Source organism: Panthera uncia (genome assembly GCF_023721935.1).
Source record: "Panthera uncia isolate 11264 chromosome E2 unlocalized genomic scaffold, Puncia_PCG_1.0 HiC_scaffold_19, whole genome shotgun sequence".
Lineage (NCBI taxonomy): Eukaryota > Metazoa > Chordata > Mammalia > Carnivora > Felidae > Panthera > Panthera uncia.
This window is the reverse complement of record NW_026057588.1, coordinates 4,639,666-4,667,023: the sequence shown is the minus strand read 5'-3', so window position 1 is coordinate 4,667,023 and position 27,358 is coordinate 4,639,666. Positions and strand designations below refer to the sequence as shown.

At 48.6% G+C, this 27,358-nt stretch overlaps 2 protein-coding genes across 7 annotated transcripts; both read left to right on the top strand.

Moving 5' to 3' along the window:
- Positions 1-658: 658 nt before the first annotated feature.
- On the top strand, positions 659-10,031 carry LOC125915578 (leukocyte immunoglobulin-like receptor subfamily A member 6). Its single transcript, XM_049621520.1, is given in 14 exon segments — positions 659-841; positions 844-885; positions 888-944; positions 1,101-1,136; positions 1,318-1,602; positions 1,749-2,051; positions 2,276-2,572; positions 2,790-3,092; positions 4,443-4,493; positions 5,404-5,520; positions 5,850-5,892; positions 5,970-6,007; positions 6,189-6,244; positions 7,003-10,031. Coding segments are annotated over 14 exon segments (2,055 nt in total). The 5' UTR covers positions 659-804; the 3' UTR covers positions 7,393-10,031.
- Positions 7,424-27,358, top strand: LOC125915515 (leukocyte immunoglobulin-like receptor subfamily A member 6). 6 transcript variants are annotated; one of them, XM_049621421.1, is made up of 10 exons: positions 7,424-7,513; positions 10,778-18,856; positions 19,048-19,181; positions 19,340-19,375; positions 19,569-19,853; positions 20,004-20,306; positions 20,531-20,827; positions 21,045-21,347; positions 26,025-26,072; positions 26,218-27,358. In XM_049621421.1, exons 2-10 carry the CDS (start codon positions 18,831-18,833, stop codon positions 26,361-26,363), a joined length of 1,578 nt encoding a protein of 525 aa, XP_049477378.1. In that variant the 5' UTR covers positions 7,424-7,513; positions 10,778-18,830; the 3' UTR covers positions 26,364-27,358. The 6 variants fall into 6 exon arrangements, with proteins under 6 accessions (XP_049477378.1, XP_049477377.1, XP_049477382.1 ...); XM_049621420.1 differs by having other exon boundaries at positions 26,022-26,072; XM_049621425.1 differs by lacking the exons at positions 21,045-21,347; positions 26,025-26,072; positions 26,218-27,358 and adding exons at positions 21,715-21,868; positions 22,082-22,367 and having other exon boundaries at positions 20,531-20,673.

The following is a 27,358-nucleotide window of genomic DNA, read 5'->3' as shown; positions in this document are numbered from 1 at the left end:
CAGAGCCAAAGAAGTGACCCCAGAGCAGGTGGAGTGATGTGATGTCCTGAAGATGGCAGGGAAGATGTGAATGGATTCACTCCTGGGGCCTCTAGAAGGAACACGGTCTGGGGCGCCTGGGTGGCACAGTCGATTGGGCGTCCGACTTTGGCTCAGGTCATGACTCATAGCTCGTGAGTTCAGGCCCCGCGTCGGGTTCTGTGCTGACAGCTCAGAGCCTGGAGCCTGCTTCCGATTCTGTGTCTCCCTCTTTCTCTGCCCCTCCTCTGTGCTCTCTCTCTCTCTCTCTCTCTCTCTCTCAAAAATATACATTAAAAAAATAAGGAGCACAGCCTGAGGACCCCCAGATTTTAGCTCAGGGGTGTCCATTTCGGACTTCAACCCTCCAAAACTGTACCATTGTAAATCTTCACAGTTTTACCCACTAGCTTGTAGTGACTGGTTATGGTAACAACACAACAGGAAAATAATACACCAGATACTCCGTTTTAAATTATGTTTCTTTTTTAGTCTGGGGGTTTTGTTTTGGTAGTCTGAGCTCTGCAAACTAGTTTGAATCAGTCCTGTCCAGTGATGTATTTCTGGGCCAGATACATTGCAAATACTTAATAAATACGTGTTGAAGCTTGGGTCACAAGGGGGTGACCAGGAAGACAGGCCAGGAAGACAACAGTTTATGGATCAGGTGAGGCCTCGGATGTGGTCAAAATATCTGCAAAGCCTGCTGCCTTCTCCAGCCTCAGCCCTGGGGAAATGACAGCCAGGCTGTTCCCCTTCCTGCCTGGCTGCTGATGTGACAACCCCATGACCAGGCAGACCAGCCTCCGAGTGGCCACACCCTGTGCTCTGTCTGTCCTCCAAGCACCAAGGTCCCTCCATCTGCACAACAGGGACAGAGGCAGGAGACACCATGACCCCCACCCTCATGACCCTGCTTCTCCTCGGTGAGATCTCAGGAGGGGAGAGGACGCCCTAGTCTGGGAGGAACCTGCGTCACAGCCAGGCCCTGGGCTGTTAGAGACCCCAAACACAGGAAGCTCTGGGAAGGAGGGGTTCTGCTCAGGATTTGGGGCAACCCTCTCACAGGAACTCTTTTCCAGGGCTGAGTGTGGGACCCAGGACCCGAGCTCAGGCAGGTGAGTGTGTCCCCAGGTGTTCCATCCCACCTCCTCACTGAGGACAGGGGTCACCCACCAGGCAGCTGGGAATGGAGAACAGCAGTTCTGGGCGGATGGAGAGGGGACGTCTGGGGTTTGGGGCTGAGCTGGGAACTGGGGATGGGGAAGGTCTTGTGACCCAGCCTCTGTTTCCTTCCAGGGACCCTCCCCAAACCCTCCCTCTGGGCTGAGCCAGGCTCTGTGGTCCCTTGGGGTAGCGCTGTGACCATCTGGTGTCAGGGAATCCTGGAGGCCCACGAGTTCCATCTGGATAAAGACGGACACTCAATGCCCTGGGACAGACAGAGGCCACTGGAGCCTGGGAACAAAGCCAAGTTCTCCATCACATACGTGAGAGAGCAGTATGCAGGCCGATATCACTGTTCCTATCAAAGCTCCACTGGCTCCTCAGAGGGCAGTGACCCCCTGGAGCTGGTGGTGACAGGTGTGAGCCCCCTCAGGGTCCCCGCCCCAGGCTCTGCCCTCAGGGAGGGGGTCTGCTCCCAGAGCGTCTCCCTTTCAGAGTCCAGCGCTGGGCATACTGTGGGGGGATCTGGGTCCTATTTAACGTGTCCCTTCCTCCTCTCCTAGGTTTCCATGCCGAACCCACTCTCTCAGCCCTGCCCAACCCCATGGTGACTTCAGGAGGGAAGGTGACCCTCCAGTGCACCTCATGGATGGAATTCCATAGGTTCGTCCTGATGAAGGAAGGAGAACCCAGGCCCGTCTGGACCCTGGACTCCCAGCAACCCACCAGTGGACAGTTCCAGGCCCTGTTTCCTGTGGGCCCTGTGACCCCCAGGCTCAGGTGGACCTTCAGATGCTATGGCTATTTCAGCAACACCCCCCACATGTGGTCACTCTCCAGTGACCCCCTGGAGCTCCTGGTCTCGGGTGAGGGAAGCTGATTTTTGTTGCATCCATGTTTTGACCACCAGACAGGTTATGGAGGCTCTGCTCCCAGGGGAGCCCCAGATCAGAGGGTGGGGGGAGGAGACACGGGGGTCTCACAGGTCAGAGAGACAGAATGTGAGAGACACTGAGACCTGGGGGTCAGGACAGGAGAAGAGAGGTTTGGGGAGAATCTGCTCCTCAATCCACGACTGGTTGTCTCCCAGGTGTGTCCAGGAAGCCCTCCCTCCTGACCCAGCAGAGCCCTTTCTTGACCCCTGGACAGAGGCTGACCCTCCAGTGTCGCTCTGACGTCGGCTATGACAGATTCGCTCTGTACAAGGAGGCGGCACATGACCTTCCCCAGCACCTTAGTCTGCAGCCCCAGGCTGGGCTCTCGGGGGCCGACTTCCCCCTGGGCCCAGTGAGCAGCTCCCACGGGGGTCGGTACACATGCTATGGTGGACACAACCTCTCCTCCGAGTGGTCGGCCCCCAGTGACCCCCTGGACATCCTGGTCACAGGTGAGGGGACACGGGTTCAGTCAGGGCCCCAGACTCTGCACAGGCCCTGCTGGGGGTGTCCCAGGTGGTGGTGGCTGGGATCAGGGGTGTGGGGTCCCCAGGGAGGGAGGGAGACAGAGAGACAGGGGATGGGGAAGGGGAGAGACTCAGAGGACAGACAGACAGACTCAGTTCAGGGCAAGGATGGACAGCACCTCACCTGCCTTCCTCTCTCTAGGGCAGCTCTCCTACACACCCTCCCTCTCAGTGCAGCCAGGACCCACGGTGGCCTCAGGAGAGAATGTGACCCTGCTGTGTCAGTCCTGGAGCTCTGTGAACACTTTCTTTCTGTCCAAGGAGGGGGCAGCCGACCCTCCCCTGCGTCTTAGATCAAAGTACCGAGCTGGACATTACCAGGCCAAATTCTCCATGAGTCCTGTGACCTCAGCCCAGGGGGGGACCTACAGGTGCTACGGCTCATATAGCAACTTCCCCTACCTGTTGTCACACCCCAGTGACGCCCTGGAGCTCCTGGTCTCAGGTGAGGGAAGCTGATTTTTGTTCCATCCGTGTTTTGACCACCAGACAGGTTATGGAGGCTCTGCTCCCAGGGGAGCCCCAGATCAGAGGGTGGGGGGAGGAGACATGGGGGTCTCACAGGTCAGAGAGACAGAATGTGAGAGACACTGAGACCTGGGGGCCAGGATAGGAGAAGAGAGGTTTGGGGAGAATCTGCTCCTCAATCCACGACTGGTTGTCTCCCAAGTGTGTCCAGGAAGCCTTCCCTCCTGACCCAGCAGAGCCCTTTCTTGACCCCTGGACAGAGGTTGACCCTCCAGTGTCGCTCCGATGTTGGCTATGACAGATTCACTCTGTACAAGGAGGGGGCACGTGACCTTCCCCAGCACCTTAGCCTGCAGCCCCAGGCTGGGCTCTCGGGGGCCGACTTCCCCCTGGGCCCAGTGAACAGCTCCCACGGGGGCCGGTACACATGCTATGGTGGACACAACCTCTCCTCCGAGTGGTCGGCCCCCAGTGACCCCCTGGACATCCTGGTCACAGGTGAGGGGACACGGGTTCAGTCAGGGCCCCAGACTCTGCACAGGCCCTGCTGGGGGCGTCCCAGGTGGTGGTGGCTGGGATCGGGGGTGTGGGGTCCCCAGGGAGGGAGAGAGACAGAGAGACAGGGGATGGGGAAGGGGAGAGACTCAGAGGACAGACAGACTCAGTTCAGAGCAAGGATGGACAGCCCTTCACCCGCCTTCCTCTCTCCAGGACAGCTCCTCTCCACACCCTCCCTCTCGGTGCAGCCGGGACCCATGGTGGCCTCAGGAGAGAATGTGACCCTGCTGTGTCAGTCCTGGAGCTTTGTGGACACTTTCCTTCTGTCCAAGGAGGGGGCAGCCGACCCTCCCCTGCGTCTTAGATCAAAGTACCGAGTTGGACATTACCAGGCCAAATTCTCCATGAGTCCTGTGACCTCAGCCCAGGGGGGGACCTACAGGTGCTACGGCTCATATAGCACCTCCCCCCACCTGTTGTCACACCCCAGTGACCCCCTGGAGCTCCAGGTCTCAGGTGAGGGGCCCCAGCCCTGTCCCCTCTGTGTCCCAATGTTGTCTTCAGGGCCCTGTGCCCAAGAGAGCCCTGGGCTGAGACATAATGGAAGGGGCTCAGGGGAAGTGTCACCCGAGGGGTCCGCCCCTCAGAGCACAGAAGGGAAACACGCCCCTCCCTCCCTGCCCCTTCCCTTGTCCCCGTCACCACAATTCTCCAGGTGGAGGAGGAGGGCCCTGGGGGCCGCAGGGCACATGAGGGAGAAGACTATAAGCAGAGACAGGGTCTTGAAGGGAAACTCCAGCCCCCTCCTCTACTACTGCCTTTCCCCCAGGATCCTCTGGAGAGCCTGGCCCCCCAGCCACAGATCCCAGCTCAACAGCTGGTGAGTCACGGTGACTTCTGTCCAGGGCTTTCCTTCCTGTGTTTCAGAGATGCCAGGGCGGCCACCAGGCTCCAGGGGCTCTGAGGCCAGGGGGAGGAGGGCTGGGGTGGTCATGGCAGAGGGAGAGGGTGGGGGCCCAGCTGGGGAAGAGGCAGCCCCCTCTGCCCCCCTGCCCCCGACCCCAGGAGCCTCTGCGGGCAAGTGAAGGTCTCTGTCAGGAGTAGGCAGGTGGGTCCATGGGAGCAGGGATTGGTTACACCGTCAGTTCAGGCACCTCTGGAGACGCTGGCTTGGACACGCCCCTCCCCTGCCTGGGCCTCAGTTTCCCCAGGTGTAAAGGAGAGAGTCGTGGCCCAGATTAGATTTCCCCTCAGTTCTGGCCGTGGCTCTGGCCCCCTCCGGGGGGGAGAGGAGGGCTCATGGGGAAGCCCCTCCGGGTCGGGATTCTATGGGGACCTGGCCCTCTGCAGCGGTGGGATGACCCTGGAGGGGGAGGGACGGGAGGACAATGGCTGGGGGCCTTCAGGTAGTGAGGGGAATCTGGAAGGACCCTCGGCCCCAGATGAAGACGCTGGGACAGACCCGCCTGCAGATAAGGAGCCCAGAGCCCCAAGCTGGTGTCAGTCTGGGGGGGGGGGCAGCATGAGGAGAGTGCAGGGAACCCACAGCCCGGGTTCCAGTCCCACCCCTGCCGCCTCCACGCTGGGCCACCTGGGACACGTGATCAGCCTCCCTGTGCCTCACTTTCCTGTCTGTGGAGTGGGGGGGCGGGGGCGGGGCGGCAGTCCCCTGCTGCGTGACCCTTGACAGGGTCAGAGGTGAATGCCCAGAGCCCAGCACGTGCCTGGCACACAGCAGGCGCCCAGTTAAATGGCATCACTGCCTCCTTCACGGTGTGGCTCTGCCCAAGGTCCCAACCGGTACCTGTACGTCCTCATCGGGGCCGCGGGGGCCTTCGTCCTGCTGCTCTGCCTCCTCGTCGTCCTCCTCGTCCGTCGCCAGCGTCAGGGCAAAGGCAGGAAGCCGGGTGAGAAGGGACGGGGGTGACCAGCCCCAGGGGGTGGTGGCTCTTCCGTGGGTGGATGGAGAGTGGCTCAGGGCACCAGCCAGAGGGAAACCAGATGTCGGAAAGGCCAGCGTAGAAAGACACTTCTGCAGAGTCTCACGTCAGAGAGGCTAGAAAGAAAACACGTAAGGTCGGCACCCATGTGCCAGTTGAAGGTGTTTTCCTCTTTTCCGTCTCGGGAGATGTTGAAACACAGGCAATGTGTGTGAAGGGTTCCTTTCCTCTGGGATTATGTGGCGGGGGTCGTAACCTCCCAGCCCAGGGGGAGGCTGATTCCCAACTTCCTGCAGGGGCCGCAGACCCAGAGCCCCAGGACAGAGGCCTGCAGGACAGGTAACTCGTGCCCGCAGACCCCCGGGCCCCCACCCGCCTGCCCGTCTATGCCCCCTAACACCCCATCTCCTCCCCAGCTCCGGGCCAGCTGCCGCCACCCAGGAGGAGACCCTCTGTGAGAGGAGTGGGGGCGCCCCGGGGGGTGGGGGCTGGGAGGGGCTGGTGGCTGGGAGTGAGGACCGCGTTCCTGCACGTGTGGCCTCGGCCCCTCACCCGCCACTGGGGTCCCTGGACCGCGGGGTGGGGTGTGAGCCCAGGGGACCTTGCCAAGAGACACGCCCCCCTTTCCGCCCCAGCAGATGCCGCCGTGCAAGACGCACAGCCCGAGGAGGGGGTGGAGCTGGACCAGCGGGTGAGACCCCTGCTCCCGTGCAGACCCCGAGGGCCCTCCTGGTGCCAAACGTAAACCAACGGACACTCCTGTGTCCTCACACCACCCGGTCGGGCGGTGTCCCACGGGTGCCCTCTCCCTCCTTGGGCACCCCGGGGCCTCTTGCCGTGACCTCGCGGGACCTCCCACATGCCCCCCGTGACTGGTCCTCACCCGCCGTCGGACTTCCGGTTGTTGGGGTGCTCGCTCAGGTCTCAAGAGGGTGCGTGAGCACCCGCAGGTCTCTAGGCCCCGTTCGTTCATTTGCCCGGCGAATGTGCACGGAGAGCCCACCGTTTACCAGGCCCCACCTAGTGCTGCAGGCACGACAGTGAGCAAACCTGACCCACGCTCGGCGAGCTCACCTTGTGGGCGACAGACCATATGCGAGGAAGTGGGCAGTGTCCTGGAGTGCAAAGCGTGGCTGGGGAAAATAAGGCAGGAGGTGGGGGTAGCAGGCGCAAAGGTCCTTAGGCAGCAACATGCGTTTTCAGGAAGGTGGGGGTGACGGCCATGTGGTTGGAGCCAAATGAGCAAGAAACAGTGTCAGGAACAGATTCAGAGCCGTAGGAAGCACCCAGATGCCCCAAGGCTCAGGAAGTCCCTGAGGAGTCCACCAGGAGATTGACCTAAGCTGCCTAAAAGTTCGAAAGCATCACTCTGGCAATAGTGTGGAAAACTCACCGAGGCTGTCGAGTGGAATCAAGGAGACGAATCTCCCCCTCACTGTCTGTCTCCAGCAGGACGCGGAGGATGGAGACCCCCAAGGAACGACGTATGCCCAGGTGAGCCACTCAAGATCAAGACTCAGTCGGGGACCGGCCACTTCTCCTTCCCCCCTGTGGGGGGGATTGCCGGACACAGAAGACAAACAAGCAGAGGAAGACAGGCAGATGGACAGTCAGGTGGGTCCTCTCTTCTCCAGGCTCCCAGGCTCCCCCCACGCTAACCACACACCTCCCCTCTCCCTCCGCCCACTGCAGGCTGCCGCATCTGACGCCCCCCCAGATGTGACCTACGCCCAGCTGAACCGCTTGACGCTCAGACGGGAGACGAGTGCACCCCATTCCTCCCAAGCCGGGGAGCCTCCAGCAGAGCCCAGCGTGTATGCTGCTCTGGCCATCCGCTAGCCCAGGAAGGACCCACACCCCACACTCCAGGGAGGGGACCGCGGGGACCCCAGGAGGCGCGGGAGCTGCCCACAGAGGCCGCCTAATGGCCCCAGCCAGCCTGGACTCCTAACATAGACCAGTAAGAACTCCTGGGACCCTCTGGGAGTGACCGGATTCTGCCATCAAAGATAGCTAGAGCCCCTACATTTTGGAAATAAAGCAACAGACTTCTCGATAATCCGTGAGTGAAATGAGAAACCCAAAATGGAAATGGGAGAATGCTTACGCTGAATGATAATGCAAATGTTACACATCAGACCTATGGCGCAGGAAAATTAACAACCAGGAACGAATATATTAGAAAAGAAAAAGCCTAAAATTAACAACTCAGGCAACAAGAGATGTTGGCGAGGATGCGGAGAAAGAGGATCTCTTTGGCGCTGCTGGTGGGAATGCAAACTGGTGCAGCCCCTCTGGAAAACAGTATGGAGGTTCCTTAAAAAACTAAAAATAGAACTAACCTACGACCCAGCAATTGTACTAGTTAGGTATTTAGCCAAGGGACAGAGGTATGCTGTTTCAAAGGGACACATGCACCCCAATGTTTACAGCAGCACTATCAACAATAGCCAAAGTATGTAAAGAGCCCAAACGTCCATTGGTAGATGAATGGATAAAGAAGATGTGGGGTGTGTGTTTGTGTGTGTGTGTATATATATATGTGTGTGTGTGTGTGTGTATATATATATATGTATATGTATATATATATATATATATATATATATATATATATATATATATAATGGAGTATTACTGGGAAATCAAAAAGAATGAAATCTTGCCATTTGCAACTATGTGGATGGAACTGGAGGGTATTATGCTAAGCGACCTAAGTCAGTCAGAAAGACAAATATATTATTTCACTCATGTGGAATTTTAAGATACAAAACAGATGAACATAAAGGAAGGGAAGCAAAAATAATAATAATAAACAGGGAGGGAGACAAACCATAAGAGACTCTTAAATACAGGGAACAAACTGAGGGTTGCTGGAGGGGAGGAGGTGGGGGGCTAAATGGGCAAGGGACATTAAGGAGGACACTTGTTGTGATGAGCACTGGGTGTTATATGTAAGTGATGAATCACTAAATTCTATTCCTGAAATCATTTTTACACTATATGTTAACTAACTTGGATGTAATTTTTAAAAAAGAAGAAGAAAGGAAAAGAAAAAAGCCTAAAAAGTCAATGATCCAAGTTATCATACCAAGAATTTAGAGGAGGAAAGAAGCAAATTATTCCAAATGAAGGTAGAAGGAAGGAAATTATAGTGATAATAGTAGCTACTAATGAGGACGAACAAAAAATAAAGAAGAATCAATAAAGCCCAAAATGTTCATTTTTTAAAACATTAATCACATTTATAAATCCTAGTCAAAATGGCCAAGAGTGGGGGGCACCCATTATCATTTTCAGGAGGGCATCACATCCTACAGACTTTAAATCAATAATAGAACATGATGATCGATTGTATGCCAACATATTAGAAAATGTAGATGAAATGAACACAATCCCCAAAAATACAAGTTTCCAAAATGATGAAGGATAAGTAGAAAATATGTATCACCTTATGTATACATTAAATGCATTGACTCTGTGATCAAAAATCACCCCCCAACTGAAGTGTGAGGAAACTGACAGAAATGGAGAGCAGAATGGTGGCTGTCAGGTCTGGGGGTGCAGAAATGGTGAAGTGTTGGTCAAGATTATAGGTATAAGATTAAAAGATATATAGTTAGTTCTAAGATTATACATTCTGGGGATCTAATGTACAGCATGGTGGCCATAGCTATACTGTATCATCTTGAATGTGGCAAAGAGAGTAGATCTAAGATGGTCTCATCATATAAAAAAGGCAGCTATGTTATGGGATGGAAATGTTAGCTAATCCCATAGTGATAATCATCTTGTAATATATACATGTGTCTGTTGAGGAGGCTTCATTGGCAATTTCCTCCAAACACTTACAAAACACACACACACACCAGAATTACACAAGCCTTTCTTGAGAATAATAATAAAAAAAGGAAGTAATATTTTATCAGGCTAGGAAAATATTGACACCAAAGCCTGGAAAGGAATTTATAGAATGGGAAAGGCACGGAACAATGTCTCACATAAACTTAGATGTAAATCTCTAAACAAAACATTCACAAATAAGATTCAGCAGTATATAAAAAGGACAATACATCATGACCATACTGGATTTTGCAGGGGAGAGGAAGAACAGAGTAGCTTAAAGTATTAAAAATCAATCAATATAATCCAATACATTAACAGAATAAGTTAAAAAAAATGACCATCTCACAAACTAGTGGTTGCCAGAGGGGAAGAGGGTGGGGATGGGTGAAGCAAATGAAAGAGCTTAAAAGGCATAAACTTCGAGCTATAAAATAAATGAGCCACAGGGATGAAAAATACAGCATAGGGAATATAGTCAATAATATTGTAATAATTTTGTTCTGACACTAAATAACTACACTTCACATAGTGAGCATTTCATAATGCATGTAATTGTTGAATCACTATACTGTTCACCTGAAACTAATATGTCAACTGTACTTTAGTTAAAAATTAAAAAAATGAAGAAATCTCAACAGGTGCAGACAAAGCTTTTGATAAAATACACCAACAATTCATCATGAAAATAAAAACTCATCAGATATAAAAGGTTGTTTCTTAGAACTTACAGAGGCATATTTAGCAATCACCACTTAGCCAATCATTTTTAAAGGTGAGAACTTGAAGTCCTCTCTCTGATTGGAAATGATGCAAGTATGTTTCCTATGACCATTTGTATTCAGCATGGCATTGAATTTATTTAATTGGAGGTACTAACCAATTAAATGAAGCAAAACAAAGTGATAAGCACTGAAATGGATAAGAATAATAATTGTATTGCTTCAAGATTATACAGGTGTGTGCACAGAAGATAAAAAATAATATAAAGATGTATTATCCAAATTAAAAAGTTTCCTTGCCATTTGCAGTGACGTGGATGGAGTTAGAATGCATTATGCTAAGTGAAATAAGGCAATCAGAGAAGACAAATATATGATTTCCCTCATATGTGAAATTTAAGAAAGAAAACAGATGAACATATAGGAAGTAGAGGGGGGAGAGAGAAGAGAGGGAAACAAACCATAAAGACTCTTTAGAGAACAAACAGGGTTGATGGAGGGAGGTGGGTGGGGGATGGGCTAGATGGGTGATGGGTATTAAGGAGGACACTTGTTGGGATGACCACTGGGTGTCGTACGTAGGTGATGAATCACTAAATTCTACTCCTGAAAACAAGATTGCACTGTATGTTAACTAAAAAAAAATTTTTTTTTAATTCCAGATTTACTGGATACATGGTCAATATTTAGACATCAGTTGCATTCAGAGTTCCAGTTCTGGATGAAGATAGAGTAGGTGGATGCCCCCCTATTTCTTTGTACCGGTGAGACTGATTATTTACTTCTGACCTCCAGAATTATAATAAATCTATGTTATCTTAAGATACCAAGTTTGTGGTCATTTATGACAACAGCAATTAGAAACTAATACAACCCCTTAAATTTTCTTTTGATTAATGTTTGCATAGTACATTTTTCATTCTTCTACTTTTTTATGTTTTTATTTATTTTTTGAGAGAGAGAAATAGAGTGTGAGTGGGGGAGGGACAGAGAGAGAGAGAAGGAAACACAGAATCTGAAGCAGGCTCCAGGCTCTGCACTGTCAGCACAGACCGCGATGTGGGACTTGAACTCACAAACTGTGAAATCATGACCTGAGCTGAAGTCAGATGCTCAACTAATTGAGCCACCCAGGCACCCCTCTTCTACCTTTTCATGTGGTTACATTACATAAAATTCACCATTTTAACCATCACTAAAGCATATAATTCAGTGGCATGAAGTATATTTACCATCTTAGATAATCATCACCACTATCCATTTCCAGAACACTGTTATTATACCAAATGGAAACTCCCTACACATTAAATAATCACTCCCATGTCCCTTTGCCACCAGCCCTTGTCAATCTCTGTTCCAATTCCTATGTCTGTGAATTTGTCTACTTAGTACATCTAAGTGGAATCATACAATATGCGACTTTTTGTGTCTGGATTTTTTACTTAGCACAATGTTTTCAAGATTCATCCACATTGTTCATTCTTTTGCTTTTCACCCATTTACACCATTATATTTGAAGTGAATTTCTTATAGACTGCAAATAGAGTTTTGCTTATAGTTGTTTTTCTTTTTTTCATCTTTAATTAATTTTTTTAAAATTTACATCCAAGTTAGTTAGCAGATAGTGCAACAATGATTTCAGGAGTAGATTCCTTAATGCCTCTTACTCATTTAGCCCATCCCCCCATCCCACAACCCCTCCAGTAACCCTCTGTTTGTTCTCCATATCTAAGAGTCTCTTATGTTTTGTCCCTCTCCCAGTGTTTATATTGGGAAGCAAAACTAATATAGTTGTTTTTCTTAAACCCATCTTAAAATCTTTGTCTTTTAAGTGTTGTATTTAGATCATTTACATATAGTGTAATTCCTGATAAGATTGTTATTAGATTTCCCATTTTAGTTTGTCCCCTCTTTTGTTTGTTCTTCTATTTTTCCTCTTCTGCCTTTAAAAATATTTTATTGACATTTTAACAATATTTATTCTTCTAATCCATGATCATGGAGTGTTTTTCCATTTCTTTGTATTTTCTTCAATTTCCTTCATAAGCTTTCTATAGTTTTCAGCATACAGATCTTTTACATCTTTGTTTAGGTTTATTCCTAGGTATTTTATGGTTTTAGTGCAATTGTGAATAGGATCGGTTTCTTTATTTCTCTTTCCGTTGCTTTATTATTGGTGTATAAAAATGCAACTGATTTCTTTACATTAATTTTCTACCCTGCGACTTTGCTGAATTCATGTATCAGTTCTAGCAGACTTTTGGTGGAGTCTGTCAGGTTTTCCATGTGCAGTATCATGTCATCTGCAAAAAGTGAAAGTTTGACTTCATCTTTGCTAATTTTGATGCCTTTGATTTCCTTTTGTTGTCTGATTGCTGATGCTAGAACTTCCAGCACTATGTTAAACAACAGCGGTGAGAGTGGGCATCCCTGTCGTGTTCCTGATCTCAGGGGGAAAGCTCTCAGTTTTTCCCCATTGAGGATGATATTAGCTGTGGGCTTTTCATAAATGGCTTTTATGATGTTCCTTCTATGTTCCTTCTATCTCAACTTTCTCGAGGGTTTTTATTAAGAAAGGATGCTGTATTTTGTCAAATGCTTTTTCTGCATCGATTGACAGGATCATATGGTTCTTTTCTTTTATTAATGTCATGTATCACATTGGTTGATGTGAGAATATTGAAGCAACCCTGCAGCCCAGAAATGAATCCCGCTTGATCATGGTGAATAATTCCTTTTATATGGTGTTGAATTTGATTTGCTAGTATATTGTTGAGAATTTTTGCATCCGTATTCATCAGGGATATTGGCCTGTAGTTCTCTTTCTTTGCTGGATCTCTGTCTGGTTTGGGAATCAAAGTAATGCTGGCCTCATAGTATGAGTCTGGAAGCTTTCCTTCCCTTTCTATTTTTTGGAACAGCCTGAGAAGGATAGGTATTATCTCTGCTTTAAATGTCTGGTAGAATTCCCCAGGGAAGCCATCTGGTCCAGGACTTATTTGTTGGGAGATTTTTGATAACTGATTCCATTTCTTCACTGGTTATGCATCTGTTCAAATTTTCTATTTCTTCCCTTTGAGTTTTGGAAGTGTGTGGCATTCAGTGCAATAGCAATCAAAATTGCACCAGCATTCTTCTCAAAGCTAGAACAAGCGACCCTAAAATTTGTATGGAATTACAAAAGACCCCGAATAGCTAAAGCATTATTAAATTTAAAAAGTTTTTAATGTTTATTTATTTTTGCAGAGAGAGAGACAGTCAGAGCATGAGTGGGGGAGGGGCAGAGAGAGAGGGAGACACAGAATCTGAAACAGGCCCCAGGCTCTGAGCTGTCAGCACAGAGCCTGATGCTCGAACTCACAGACAGCGAGATCATGACCTGAGCCGAAGTCAGACCCTCAACCAACAGGTGCCCCACCAAAGTAATATTGAAGAAGAAAACCAAAGTGGGAGGCATCACAATCCCAGACTTTAGCCTGTAATCATCAAGAAAGTATGGTGTTGGCACAAAAACAGACACATAGACCAATGGAATAGAATAGAGACCCCAGAATTGTACCCACAAATATATGGCCAACTAATCTTTGACAAAGCAGGAAAGAGTATCCAATGGAAAAAAGACAGTCTTCTAACAAATGGTGCTGGGAGAACTGGACAGCAACATGCAGAAGAATGAAACTAGACCACTTTCTTACACCATTCACAAAAATAAACTCAAAATGGATGAAGGACCTGAATGTGAAACAGGAAACCATTAAAACCCTAGAGGAGAAAGCAGGAAAAGACCTCTTTGACCTCAGCCGCAGCAATTTCTTACTCGACACATCTCCAAAGGCAAGGGAATTAAAAGCAAAAATGAACTATTGGGACCTCATCAAGATAAAAAGTTTCTGCACTGCAAAGGAAACAATCAACAAAACTAAAAGGCAACTGACAGAATGGGAAAAGATATTTGCCAATGACATATCGGATAAAGGGCTAGTATCCAAAATCTATAAGGAACTCACCAAACTCCACACCTTAAAAACAAAAAAATCCAGTGAAGAAATGAGCAGAAGACATGAATAGACACTTTTCTAATGAAGACATCCAGATGGCCAACAGACACATGAAAAGAAGCTCAACGTCACTCCTCATCAGGGAAATACAAATCAAAATCACACTGAGATAACACCTTATGCTGGTCAGAGTGGCTAAAATGAACAAATCAGGAGACTATAGATGTTGGCGAGGATGTGGAGAAACAGGAACCCTCTTCCACAGTTGGTGGGAATGCAAACTGGTGCAGCTGCTCTGGAAAACAGTGTGGAGGTTCCTCAAAAAATTAAAAATAGATCTACCCTATGACCCAGCAATAGCACTGCTAGGAATTTACCCAGGGGATATAGGAGTGCTGATGCATAGGGGCACTTCTACCCCAATGTTTATAGCAGCACTTTCAACAATAGCCAAATTATGGGAAGAGCCCAAATGCCCATCAACTGACAAATGGATAAAGAAGATGTGGTTTATATATACAATGGAATACTACTTGGCAATGAGAAAGAATGAAATCGGCCATTTGCGGCAACGTGGATGGAACTGGGGGGTATTATGCTAAGTGAAATAAGTCAGGCAGAGAAAGATAGATAACGTATGTTTTCACTCATATGTGGATCCTGAGAAACTTAACAGAAGACCATGGGGGGAGGGGTGGGGGAAAATGTTACAGAGAGGGAAGGAGGCAAACCATAAGAGACTCTTAAATACTGAGAACAAAGCTAGAGTTGATGGAGGGTGGGGGAGAGGGGAAAATGGGTGATGAGCATTGAGGAGGGCACCTGTTGGGATGGGCACTGGGTGTTGTATGGAAACCAATTTGACAATAAATTACATTTAATATATAAAAAAGAAAGTAGGGGGAGAAGGAACATACCTCAAGATCATAAAGTCCATATGCAAAAGACATGCAACTAATATCATCCTCAATGAGGAAAAACTGAGAAATTTCCCACTATGAACTCCACCACGAAATATCAAGACACAGATGTCATGGATATACTGTGCACACCAGCAGTCTCCTGTCTCCATCTCTGCAAAATTCCCAGCCAGTGACCCCTTGATGGCTGCCCAATATCCTCCTCACTGCTCTCCTTCCAGAACTCACCATATCCACCAGACTCCCTGTTCCCCAAGTACTTCAGTCTGTGCATTGCACCTGACAAAGTGTCCTCAAAATTGTTTTCCAATTTTATATTCTGTGTCTTTATATTCATCTGTGTCTTCTCAATGATGGTAAAAATAGTTTGAGACTGTTCCATCTAGTCTTTTTTTTAAAGTTAAATTCAAGTTAATTAACATACAGTGCCGTTTTGGTTTCAGGAGAGGAACCCAGTGATTCATCTCTTACATATGACACCCAGTGCTCATCCGAAAAGTGCCCTTCTTAATACCCATCACCCACTCAGCCCATTACCCCACCCACCTCCCCTCCAGCAACCTTCAGTTTGTTCTTGGTTTTTAACATTCTCATGGTTTGCCTCCCTCTGTTTTTATCTTGTTTTTCCTTCCCTTTTGCCATGTTCATCTGTTGTCTTTTTAAAATTTCACATATGAGTGAAATTATTTGATATCTGTCTTTCTCGGACTGACATAATTCACTTCGCGTAATGCTCTCTAGTTCCATCCACATTGTGGCAAATGGCAAGATTTAATCTTTTTTGTTCCCTGAGTAGTATTCCATTGAGACATCTTTATCCATTCTTCCGTCAGTGGATATTTGGACTCTTTCCATACTTTGGCTATTGTTGATAGTACTGCTAGAAACATTGGGGTACATGTGCCCCTTTGAATCAGCATTTTTGTATCCTTTGATTAAATACCTATTAATGCAATTGCTGGGTTGTAGGGTAGTTCTATTTTTAATTTTTTGAGGAACCTCTACACTGTTCTCCAGAGTGGCCACACTGGTTTGCATTCCCCCCAGCAGTGCACCAGGGTTCCCTTTTCTCCACATCCTCTACAACATTTATTTCCTGAGTTGTTAATTTTAGGCATTCAGACAGGTGTGAGATGGTATCTCATTGTGGTTTTGATTTGTATTTTCTTGATGATGAGTGATGTTGAGCATCTTTTCATGTGTCTGTTGGCCATCTGGATGTCTTCTTTGGAGAAGTGTCTATTCATGTCTTCTGCCCATTTCTTCACTGGAGTATTTGTTTTTTGGGTGTTGAGTTTGAGAAGTTCTTTACAGATTTTGGATATGAGCCATTTATCCAATATGTCATTTGAGAATTTCTTCTTCCATTCTGTCGGTTGCCTTTTAGTTTTGTTGATTGTTTGCTTTGCTGTGCAGAAGCTTTTTATATTGATGAGGTCCCAATAGTTCATTTTTGCTTTTATTTCCCTTGCCTCTGGAGAAATGTTCAATAAGAAGTGGCTGCATCCTAGGTCAAAGAAGTTGCTGTCTATTTTCTCCTGTAGAATTTTGATGGTTTCCTGTCTCACACTTAGGTCTTTCATCCATTTTCAATCTATTTTTGTGTATGGGGTAAGAAAGGGTCCAGGTTCATTCTTCTGTACGTCGCTGTCCAGTTGTCCTAACACCATTTGCTGAAGAAACTGTCTTTTTCCATTGGATATTCTTTCCTACCTTGTCAAAATTAGTTGGCCATAGACTTGTGGGTCCATTTCTGAGCTCTCCAGTACATTCCATTGATCTATGTGTCTGTTTTTTTGTGCCAGTACCATACCGTCTTGATGATTACAGCTTTGTAATACATCTTGAAGTCCAGAATTGTGATGCCTCCAGGTTTGGTTTTCTTTTTCAACATTCCTTTGGCCATTCAGAGTCTTTTCTGGTTCCACACAAATTTTAGAACTCTTTATTCTAGCTCTGTGAAGAATGCTGGTATTATTTTGATAGGGTTGCATTAAATGAGTAGATTGCTTTGGGCAGTATGAACATTTGAACAATATTTGTTCTTCCAATCCATGAACATGGAATAATTTTCTATTTCTTTGTTTCCTCTTCAATTTTTTCATAAGCTTTCTATAGTTAAGCAAACAGATCTTTTTATCTCTTTGCTTAGGTTCATTTCTAGATATCTTAAGGGTTTTGGTGCAGTTTCTAAATGGGATCAATTCCTTGATATCTCTTTTTGCTGCTTCATTATTGGTGTAAAGAAATGCAGCTGATTTCTGTAGATTGATTTTATATCCTGCACTTTGCAGATGACATGATAGTCTTCATGGAAAACCTGAAAGTCTCCACCAAAAACAGCTAGAGCTGATCTATAGGTTTTTACCTCCAGCGTATTCACTAATGCATTTCTAAATTTATGTATCTTCTATAATATAATCTCTGTTATGGCTTCAAAACTTCAGTTTTCTTCTCTGCTCTTTCAGATGTGTAACATGGATAACATAATGAGTTTCCTATATTCTTACTGTTCTATAATCTCAGCTATGATAAATGACTTATAGAGAGTCTGACGTCCATTCATATTGTATACTCACCTCCACACACCTATTTCCAGAGACAGTTGCTCCCAGGGCTGTCTTGAAGCTGTAAGGGGTGGATAGTCATGGAAACCTTGTCCTGTGGCCTCCACTCTCCCAACATAGCATCTGATGAGGGAAATTTGGGCACTGATGGCTCCCATGGGAGCCACACATTCACACATGCACTGACACCCATGTGGGGCTCCAACGGAAGGAAGCACTTTACACACAGACAGAGGGAACATGGCTCAGTGCTGACCTTGGGCTGGATCAGTGGGCAGAGACATGTCAGGTCCCACCCCAAACATGGTGGAGGGTCATGAAGCTTCCACAGTCACCCAGAAAGCACATGCCCTTCCTGCCTGTGAACACCTGGCTGCCCCTCCTGGCCACACAGAGGCAGAAGTCAAATTGGATGACCCCCAGCTGGATCCCAGGGACTGGTGGTCACTTGGCTTTGGCCTCTTTTTCTCTTGTGGTCCTGTCAATTCTAGAAACGTTTGTTTCCCCTTTCTTGCAGTTGATGGATGCCAGCTACTTCAGAAACATCATAAATAGCATTTCTCCACGTTAGAAGCAGATGGGTCCTCTAGAGAGGGTGTATCCCTGGTCCAACCTGACTGTGGGGCCCAACACCTGGTCCTCTCCTGTCCCAACCACACCCCTCTTATTCAGGTTGGGAAACTAACAATGATTGATTCTGCCATGTTCTGGGTACCCCTGACCCCACACCCATTGTGAGGAGTGGGGTTAAGGACAAAGTGCTACAGACCAGGTCCCTCTGCTAAGGTCACATGGGCAGCAGATGATGGAGTAATATTTACATTAGAATTAGCTTTGTCCCCCAGATCAGGGCACTCACCCATGCATTGTCCCCTACATCTTGCATGCAGGGTCCCAGAATGGAAAGGAGGACTCTGCCCCAGACACAAGGGGCACTGAGAGACAGGAGGGACTCATGGGCGTGTTCCCAGGAAGTGGAGGTGGATGATGACACAGGAAAATAGAGAAGTCCATGAAGGCTGTGACAGAAAGAAAGCCCACCCACACTCTAAGGCCAGGAGAGGGTTGTGTTTCCTTCCCTATTTCCCTGTATTTCTCCTCTGTGTGCATTGCCATGGTGACCTTGACCTGAATCATGCAGAAATGCCACAGGTATGTCTGCACTGACATGAGGCCACAGAAGATCTAGAACCCTCGTCACCTACAGCATCTCCGGAGCCTGGGAACCCCATGTGTGGTGGCACCCCCAGGATGTGGTGAGAATGACGGAGAACCCATAGGGGAGTCTCTGGGAGGGAAGGACGTGCCCTGGTCTCCTCACCTAGACAGGGCATCTCAGGAAAACTCGGGGTCCACTTACTGCACCTTCATGGACACCAGAGCCACCCCCTGGGGACAGGCTGTTCTCCTTCCTGTGGGGCTGCTGACGTGACAACCCCATGACCAGGCAGACCAGCCCCCAAGTGGCCACACCCTGTGCTTCTCTCTGTCCTGCGGGCACTGAGATCCCTCCATCTGCACAACCAGGGACAGAGGCAGGAGACGCCATGACCCCCACCCTCACAGCCCTGCTTCTCCTCGGTGAGATCTCAGGAGGGGAGGGGACGCCCTAGTCTGGGAGGGGCCCGCAGTCACAGCCAGGCCCTGGGGTTTCAGAGACCCCAGGCACAGGAGGCTCATGGGGAGGAGGGGTTCTGCTCAGGATTTGGGGCCATCCTCTCACAGGAACTCTCTTCCAGGACTGAGTGTGGGCCCCAGGACCCGAGGGCAGGCAGGTAAGTGTGTCCCTAGGGGTCCCTAGGAGCATGTCCCCTCCTCACTGGAGACAGGGGTCACCCACCAGGCAGCTGCAAATGGAGAACAGCAGTTCTGGGCAAATGGAGAGGGGACGTCTGGGGGATTGGGTCTGAGCTGAGAACTGGGGGTGGGTGGGGAAGGTCTTGTGATTTTGCCTCTGTTTCCTTCCAGGGGCCCTCCCCAAACCCACCATCTGGGCTGAGCCAGGCCTTGTGGTCCCCTGGGGGACACCTGTGACCATCTGCTGTCAGGGGACTCTGGAGTCCCAAGTGTTCCTTCTGGATGAAGAGGGAAGATTAGGGCTTCAGGATGTTCATATCCCAAAGAAGCCTGGGAACACGGCCAAGTTCTCCATCACACACATGACAGATAGACATGCAGGACGGTATCACTGTTCCTATCGAAGCCCCGCTGGCTTGTCAGAGCGCAGTGACCCCCTGGAGCTGGTGGTGACAGGTGCGAGCCCCCTCAGAGTCCCCGCCCCAGGCTCTGCCTTCAGGGAGGGGGTCTGCTCCCAGAGCGTCTCCCTCTCACAGTCCAGCCCTGGGGGTATTGTGGGGGGTGGAATCTGAGCCCCATTTAACACACCCCTTCCTCCTCTCCTAGGATTCCATGGCAAACCCCGTCTCTCAGCCCTGCCCAGCCCCGTCGTGACCTCAGGAGGGAAGGTGACCCTCCAGTGCACCTCATGGATGGAATTCCATAGGTTCGTCCTGATGAAGGAAGGAGAACCCAAACCCTCCTGGACCCTGGACTCCCAGCAACCCACCAGTGGACAGTTCCAGGCCCTGTTTCCTGTGGGCCCTGTGACCCCCAGCGCCAGGTGGACTTTCAGATGCCATGGCTATTTCAACAACACTCCCCAGTTGTGGTCACAGCCCAGTGACGCCCTGGAGCTCCTGGTCTCGGGTGAGGGAAGCTGATTTTTGTTGCATCCATGTTTTGACCACCAGACAGGTTATGGAGGCTCTGCTCCCAGGGGAGCCCCAGATCAGAGGGTGGGGGGAGGAGACACGGGGGTCTCACAGGTCAGAGAGACAGAATGTGAGAGACACTGAGACCTGGGGGTCAGGACAGGAGAAGAGAGGTTTGGGGAGAATCTGCTCCTCAATCCACGACTGGTTGTCTCCCAGGTGTGTCCAGGAAGCCCTCCCTCCTGACCCAGCAGAGCCCTTTCTTGACCCCTGGACAGAGGCTGACCCTCCAGTGTCGCTCTGACGTCGGCTATGACAGATTCGCTCTGTACAAGGAGGCGGCACATGACCTTCCCCAGCACCTTAGTCTGCAGCCCCAGGCTGGGCTCTCGGGGGCCGACTTCCCCCTGGGCCCAGTGAGCAGCTCCCACGGGGGTCGGTACACATGCTATGGTGGACACAACCTCTCCTCCGAGTGGTCGGCCCCCAGTGACCCCCTGGACATCCTGGTCACAGGTGAGGGGACACGGGTTCAGTCAGGGCCCCAGACTCTGCACAGGCCCTGCTGGGGGTGTCCCAGGTGGTGGTGGCTGGGATCAGGGGTGTGGGGTCCCCAGGGAGGGAGGGAGACAGAGAGACAGGGGATGGGGAAGGGGAGAGACTCAGAGGACAGACAGACAGACTCAGTTCAGGGCAAGGATGGACAGCACCTCACCTGCCTTCCTCTCTCTAGGGCAGCTCTCCTACACACCCTCCCTCTCAGTGCAGCCAGGACCCACGGTGGCCTCAGGAGAGAATGTGACCCTGCTGTGTCAGTCCTGGAGCTCTGTGAACACTTTCTTTCTGTCCAAGGAGGGGGCAGCCGACCCTCCCCTGCGTCTTAGATCAAAGTACCGAGCTGGACATTACCAGGCCAAATTCTCCATGAGTCCTGTGACCTCAGCCCAGGGGGGGACCTACAGGTGCTACGGCTCATATAGCAACTTCCCCTACCTGTTGTCACACCCCAGTGACGCCCTGGAGCTCCTGGTCTCAGGTGAGGGAAGCTGATTTTTGTTCCATCCGTGTTTTGACCACCAGACAGGTTATGGAGGCTCTGCTCCCAGGGGAGCCCCAGATCAGAGGGTGGGGGGAGGAGACATGGGGGTCTCACAGGTCAGAGAGACAGAATGTGAGAGACACTGAGACCTGGGGGCCAGGATAGGAGAAGAGAGGTTTGGGGAGAATCTGCTCCTCAATCCACGACTGGTTGTCTCCCAAGTGTGTCCAGGAAGCCTTCCCTCCTGACCCAGCAGAGCCCTTTCTTGACCCCTGGACAGAGGTTGACCCTCCAGTGTCGCTCCGATGTTGGCTATGACAGATTCACTCTGTACAAGGAGGGGGCACGTGACCTTCCCCAGCACCTTAGCCTGCAGCCCCAGGCTGGGCTCTCGGGGGCCGACTTCCCCCTGGGCCCAGTGAACAGCTCCCACGGGGGCCGGTACACATGCTATGGTGGACACAACCTCTCCTCCGAGTGGTCGGCCCCCAGTGACCCCCTGGACATCCTGGTCACAGGTGAGGGGACACGGGTTCAGTCAGGGCCCCAGACTCTGCACAGGCCCTGCTGGGGGCATCCCAGGTGGTGGTGGCTGGAATCAGGGGTGTGGGGTCCCCAGGGAGGAGGGAGACAGAGAGACAGGGGATGGGGAAGGGGAGAGACTCAGAGGACAGACAGACAGACAGTCAGAGCAAGGATGGACAGCCCCTCACCTGCCTTCCTCTCTCCAGGACAGCTCCCCTCCACACCCTCCCTCTCAGTGCAGCCAGGACCCATGGTGGCCTCAGGAGAGAATGTGACCCTGCTGTGTCAGTCCTGGAGCTCTGTGGACACTTTCCTTCTGTCCAAGGAGGGGGAAGCCAATCCCCCCCTGCGTCTTAGATCAGAGTACCGAGATGGGCATTACCAGGCCAAATTCTCCATGATCCTGTGACCTCAGCCCAGGTTGGGACCTACAGGTACTATGGCTCATACAGCACCTCCCCCCCACCTGTTGTCACACCCCAGTGACCCTGGAGCTCCAGGTCTCAGGTGAGGGGTCCCCAACCCTGTCCTTACTGACTCCATCAGCTCAGGGCCCAATCCTCAGGAAAACCTGAGACAGTGACAAATGAAGGGTTCAGGGGACTCCGTAGAGTAGGGTCCAGCCCAGGAGAGGTTGGAAAGAGCAGGGACCTCCACCCAGGCTCCCCCATCCTTCAGTCTCAGCAGAGATGAGAGGTAGGGTGTGGGTGAGGGGTGGGTGAAGGATTCTGAGTAGACAGAGGCCTCCTACTCTCTTCCTGATGCCTCCATATCAGAATCTGAACTGTGGTGTCAGGCCCCATGGACTCTCCCCTAGAGGGAAGTCTCTATACCTGTGGGCTCTGCTCTGCTGCCCCCTATGCTTACCTGGGGGCCCCACTGCCACAGGGTGCACACCTGATACCAGGTTCAAAGCTTTTCAACTTTATTCATAAAAATGGTGTCAATTCATAGCTTGTTTTAAGAATTGGTTAACTACTTTAATACCACAAAGTAAGTTGTCTGAATAATAGCTAAGTATGCCTAAGGGAGCTATTGGTTTGGGCATATTTTTATGTGCCGTTAACTCACTATGCACTCTCTGACTTCCCATTGCTGTTTTTTTTTTTCTAATTAATTTATTTATTGGGGCACCTGGGTGGCTCAATCAGTTGAGCGTCCAAATTCAGCACAGGTCATGATCTCGTGGTTCGTGGGTGTGATCCCCACATTGGGCTCTGTGCTGATGGCTCAGAGCCTGGAACGTGCTCTGGATTCTGTCTCTCCCCCTCTCTCTGCCCCTCCCCTGCTTGCACTCTGTCTCTCCTTCTCTCTCAAAAATAAGTAAACATTAAAAATATTTTTTAATTCAAGTTAGTTAACACACTATGTAGTATTGGCTTCAGTAGCAGAACCCAGTGATGTATCACTTAAAATCATTCTCTATTTTTATCTTATTTTCCTTCCCTTCCCCTATGTTCATCTGTTGTCTGTCTTAAGTTTCACATGTGAGTGAAATTATATGATATTTGTTTTTCTCTGACTCACTTATTTAGCCTTAGCATAATACACTCTAGCTCCATCCACATTGTTGCAAATGGCAAGATTTTATTCTTTTCCATCGCAGAGTAGTATTTCGTGTGTGTGTGTGTGTGTGTGTGTGTGTGTGTGTGTGTGTGTGTATGTATCCTACACACACACATACACACCACATCTTCTTTATCCATTCATCAGAAAATGGACATTGGGCTTTTTTCATAATTTGGCTATTGTTGATAGTGCTGCTATAAACCTTGGAGTGCATGTTCCCCTTTGAATCAACATTTTTCTATTCTTTGGATAACACCTACAATTACAATTTCTGGGTCTAACATACTTCTATTTTTAGTTTTTTGAGGACCCTCCATACTGTTTTCCAGAGTGGGTACAACAGTTTGCATTCCCACCAGCAGTGTAAAGGGTTCCCCCTTCTCCCCATCCTGGCCAACATCTGTTGTTTCTTGAGGTGTTAACATTAGCAATTCTGACAGGTGTGAGGTGGTTATCATTCTGGTTTTGATTTATATTTCTCTGAAATGAGAGATATTGAGGATCTTTTCATGTGTCTGTTAGCCATCTGGATGTCTTCTTTGGAAAATTGCCTATTCATGGTTTCTGCCCATTTCTTCACTGGATTATTTGGTTTCGTGGGATTGAGTGTGATGCGTTCTTTATAGGTTTTAGATACTATTCTTTATCTGATATATCATTTGAAAATACTTCTCCCAGTCCATTGGTTGCCTTTTAGTTTTGTTGACTGTTTCCTTCATTGTGCAGAAGCTTTTCATCTTAATGAGGTCCTTACAGTTCATTTTTGTTTTTGTTTCCCTTGCCTCCAGACATGTCTAGTAAGAAGTTGCTGTGGCGAAGGTCAAAGAGGCTACTTCCTGTGTTTTCCTCTGGGATTTTGATGGTTTCCTGTCTTATCTTTAGGTCTTTTATTCATTTTGAATTTATTTATCTGTATGGTGTAAGAAAGTGGTCCAGTTTCATTCTTCTGTATGTAGCTGTCCAGTTTTCCCAGCACCATTTGCTGAAAAGACTGTCTCTTTTGCATTGGATACTCTTTCCTATATTGTTGAAGATTAGTTGGCCATAAATGTGTCAGTCCATTACTGGGTTCAACTGATCTATGTGTCTGTTTCTGTGCCAGTACCATACTGTCTTGTTGATTATAGCTTTGTAGTACAGCTAGAAGTCCAGAATTGTGATGCCTCCTGCTTTGGTTTCTTTTTCAACATTACTTTCAGTATTTGGGGTCTGTAATTTTTATCTCTCTCTCTTTTTTTTTTTTTTGCTACTTTGATTTTCATATTAAAATGAGGTAATAGCTTTTCATGATTTCCTTGTCTTTGTGTTCACTCGATATTATAATTCCACTGAACTTCTCTGTTCCTTGAAGTTGAAAACCATACATAGGGACTTCCTCAGTTTGACCCTGTGAGATAGTGGGAGCAAAGTTTGTCTTTGACAATGTAAATAAAATGATTAGCTATCCTTACTGGAAACATCACCAGATTTCTAGAGTTTGTCCCAAAACACCAAGATGATGATGGAGCCTCCCATTATGGGCATGCCTCCCTGAATTGTCTCCATTCACCAAGCCTGAGACCAGGTGTTCCTGTCGTCTTCCTGCCCCCAGACCACAGACGTGACTGCAGTTCTGTTGAGGAACAGACAGACCACACCTCTCTGTCTCTCCCTTTCTCTAGACAGGAAGATCTATATATCTATACAAATACATGTGATTATGTATTCATATATCTATAATATTTCTGTTAATATAAATATATATGGTTATATATGTATATACAAATGATCTATGAATATATAACATATATATACAGATATTCATCTTCATGGCCATACTCTTCATTCAATAGCTTTTCACGATAGGATCTCCCTGCCTAGACCCACACACAAGCAAGGAATAATGGTGTTTATGTGACCCAGTAAATGCACATCACCTTTAGGAAATACATACTAATGTGTTTTGTATAGATGTGTGCACCTATCTATGTGTATATCTATCAACCAGTGTGGGCATTTCTAATTATATGAAAAATGAATTAATGGAAGCACACGAGGATGTAAAGTTCCAGGTACAGATTAAAATGCAGTCCCAGAAAGATGGGAGCTGGCTGAGATGGAGGGAAGGAGACCCTGCCCCGGAATATCCGGTCCCTCTGTGCTCCTAACCTTCAGGAGCCCCTGATACCAACCCCTCATCCATGGATGCTGGATCCTTGGCTGTTGAATAAATGGGAACTCTCAGCTGTGGGGACATGAGCACATGGGGTTTTGTATCCCAGACTGAACAGGGGACATATAAGGACACAATTATTTCTGTGTTGGGAGGATATTTTTCTCCCCAACCCTGAGCTCCTAGGGCACAGGTAGCATCTACTCCAGAGTGACTCATAAGCAGTCTGAATTCAAAGAAGACATGGATATGGAAGAAATCCAATGAGTATGCCAGAGGAAACCCCATTACTGCAGAGAAGGGGTTGTTCAGGAACTGTATAAAAACTATGTAATGAGGAAATGACGGATATAGAACACAGAGTCAGAAGACAGGCTGGACAGTGGTCTCAGGCTCCTGAGCATCTGCTTCTATTTTCCCCACAGTAGGAGCTGACACCATCAGCCCACCCCAAAACAAGTCAGACCCCAACATTGGTGAGTAGAAGAAAATCTCAGTTTTGGGACTGGCATGGAGGGTAAAGTCCTATCAAGAGGAGGTGGGTGACTTTGGTGGACATCCAGGATCCGGGGTGATTTGGGTCTCCCCTGACCTCTGTAACCTCTTGGTCCTCATTCCTAGCCTCCAACCCCAAAGATTACACGCTGGAGAATCTCATCCGCATGGGTGTGGCAGGCTTGATCCTGGTGGTCCTTGGGATTCTGCTATTTCAGCCTCGACACAGCCACAGAAGAACCCCAGATGCAACCAGGAGACAAACACAATGAGAAAATGGAGGCAACCCACCACTCTTTGTGGCAGAGCTCTGGGAATGAACCTAATGGTCCAGGGGGTTCTGGAAGAAAATCTGCAGCTTTGCCAGCAGAACTGTCTGCTGAAAAACTGTCTGGGCTGTTGCCTGGCCAGGACTCTTCGTCCATGAACTGTGGTACTTTCCCTCCTGCCATTGATGGATTCCCTTCACTGCCACCCTGTCTTTTTTCATCCCTGTGACAGGAGGGTACATCTCACACTGGTTTAGGTTCATACCTTCCTACAGTGTCATGTTCTGGTCCACTTTATTGGGATACATTTTCCTTTATTTTCAATTTTCACATTCCCTAATGTGTGCTGTCTACTTCCATTCCTTCAGCACCAAACAAAATATCTGTTTTAATAAGTGAGTAAGTGGGTGAAAATCAGATCCACTTTGTGACAGAGAAATCCAAAACTAATGCCTTAACTCCCTCCGGACTCATAAAGCTCTTTGCTCCTCATCCAATGATTCCTGAGGTATTTTCCAGAAATACCTGTAGTTGGACTGAGCACAGGGTTGTCTGAAGTGACAGCCTGGTGCTGTGCTGTTACACTGGTTCACGAAATAACCATTTTTTAGAAAGCTGCTTCCCACGGCATTTGCCCATTTCTTCGGTGTAAACACACCCTTCATGGCCAACATCAAGATGTCATGTGAATGCACTGTGTGCCCAGCATGGACACAGTCGTCTTTCACAGGTGAGTGTGATCCAGCTGTGGGACACCTCACTGGTAACCCCAGCATGTACGTATGCTTCCTTCTATTTGTAAGATCCTTGGATTTACCACCTCAGTGTAATGCCACAGTTTCAGTGAATTGTAATCTCCATTCCTAGTACATTCACATGAGAGGCAAGAGAGCACAATTGCAAAATCGATTGTTGGAGAAAATACCGTGTACTTAGAATTCCAATACATTACTGGTAGGAGTATAAATTGTTCCATTCAATTTGGGGAGTAGGTCAGA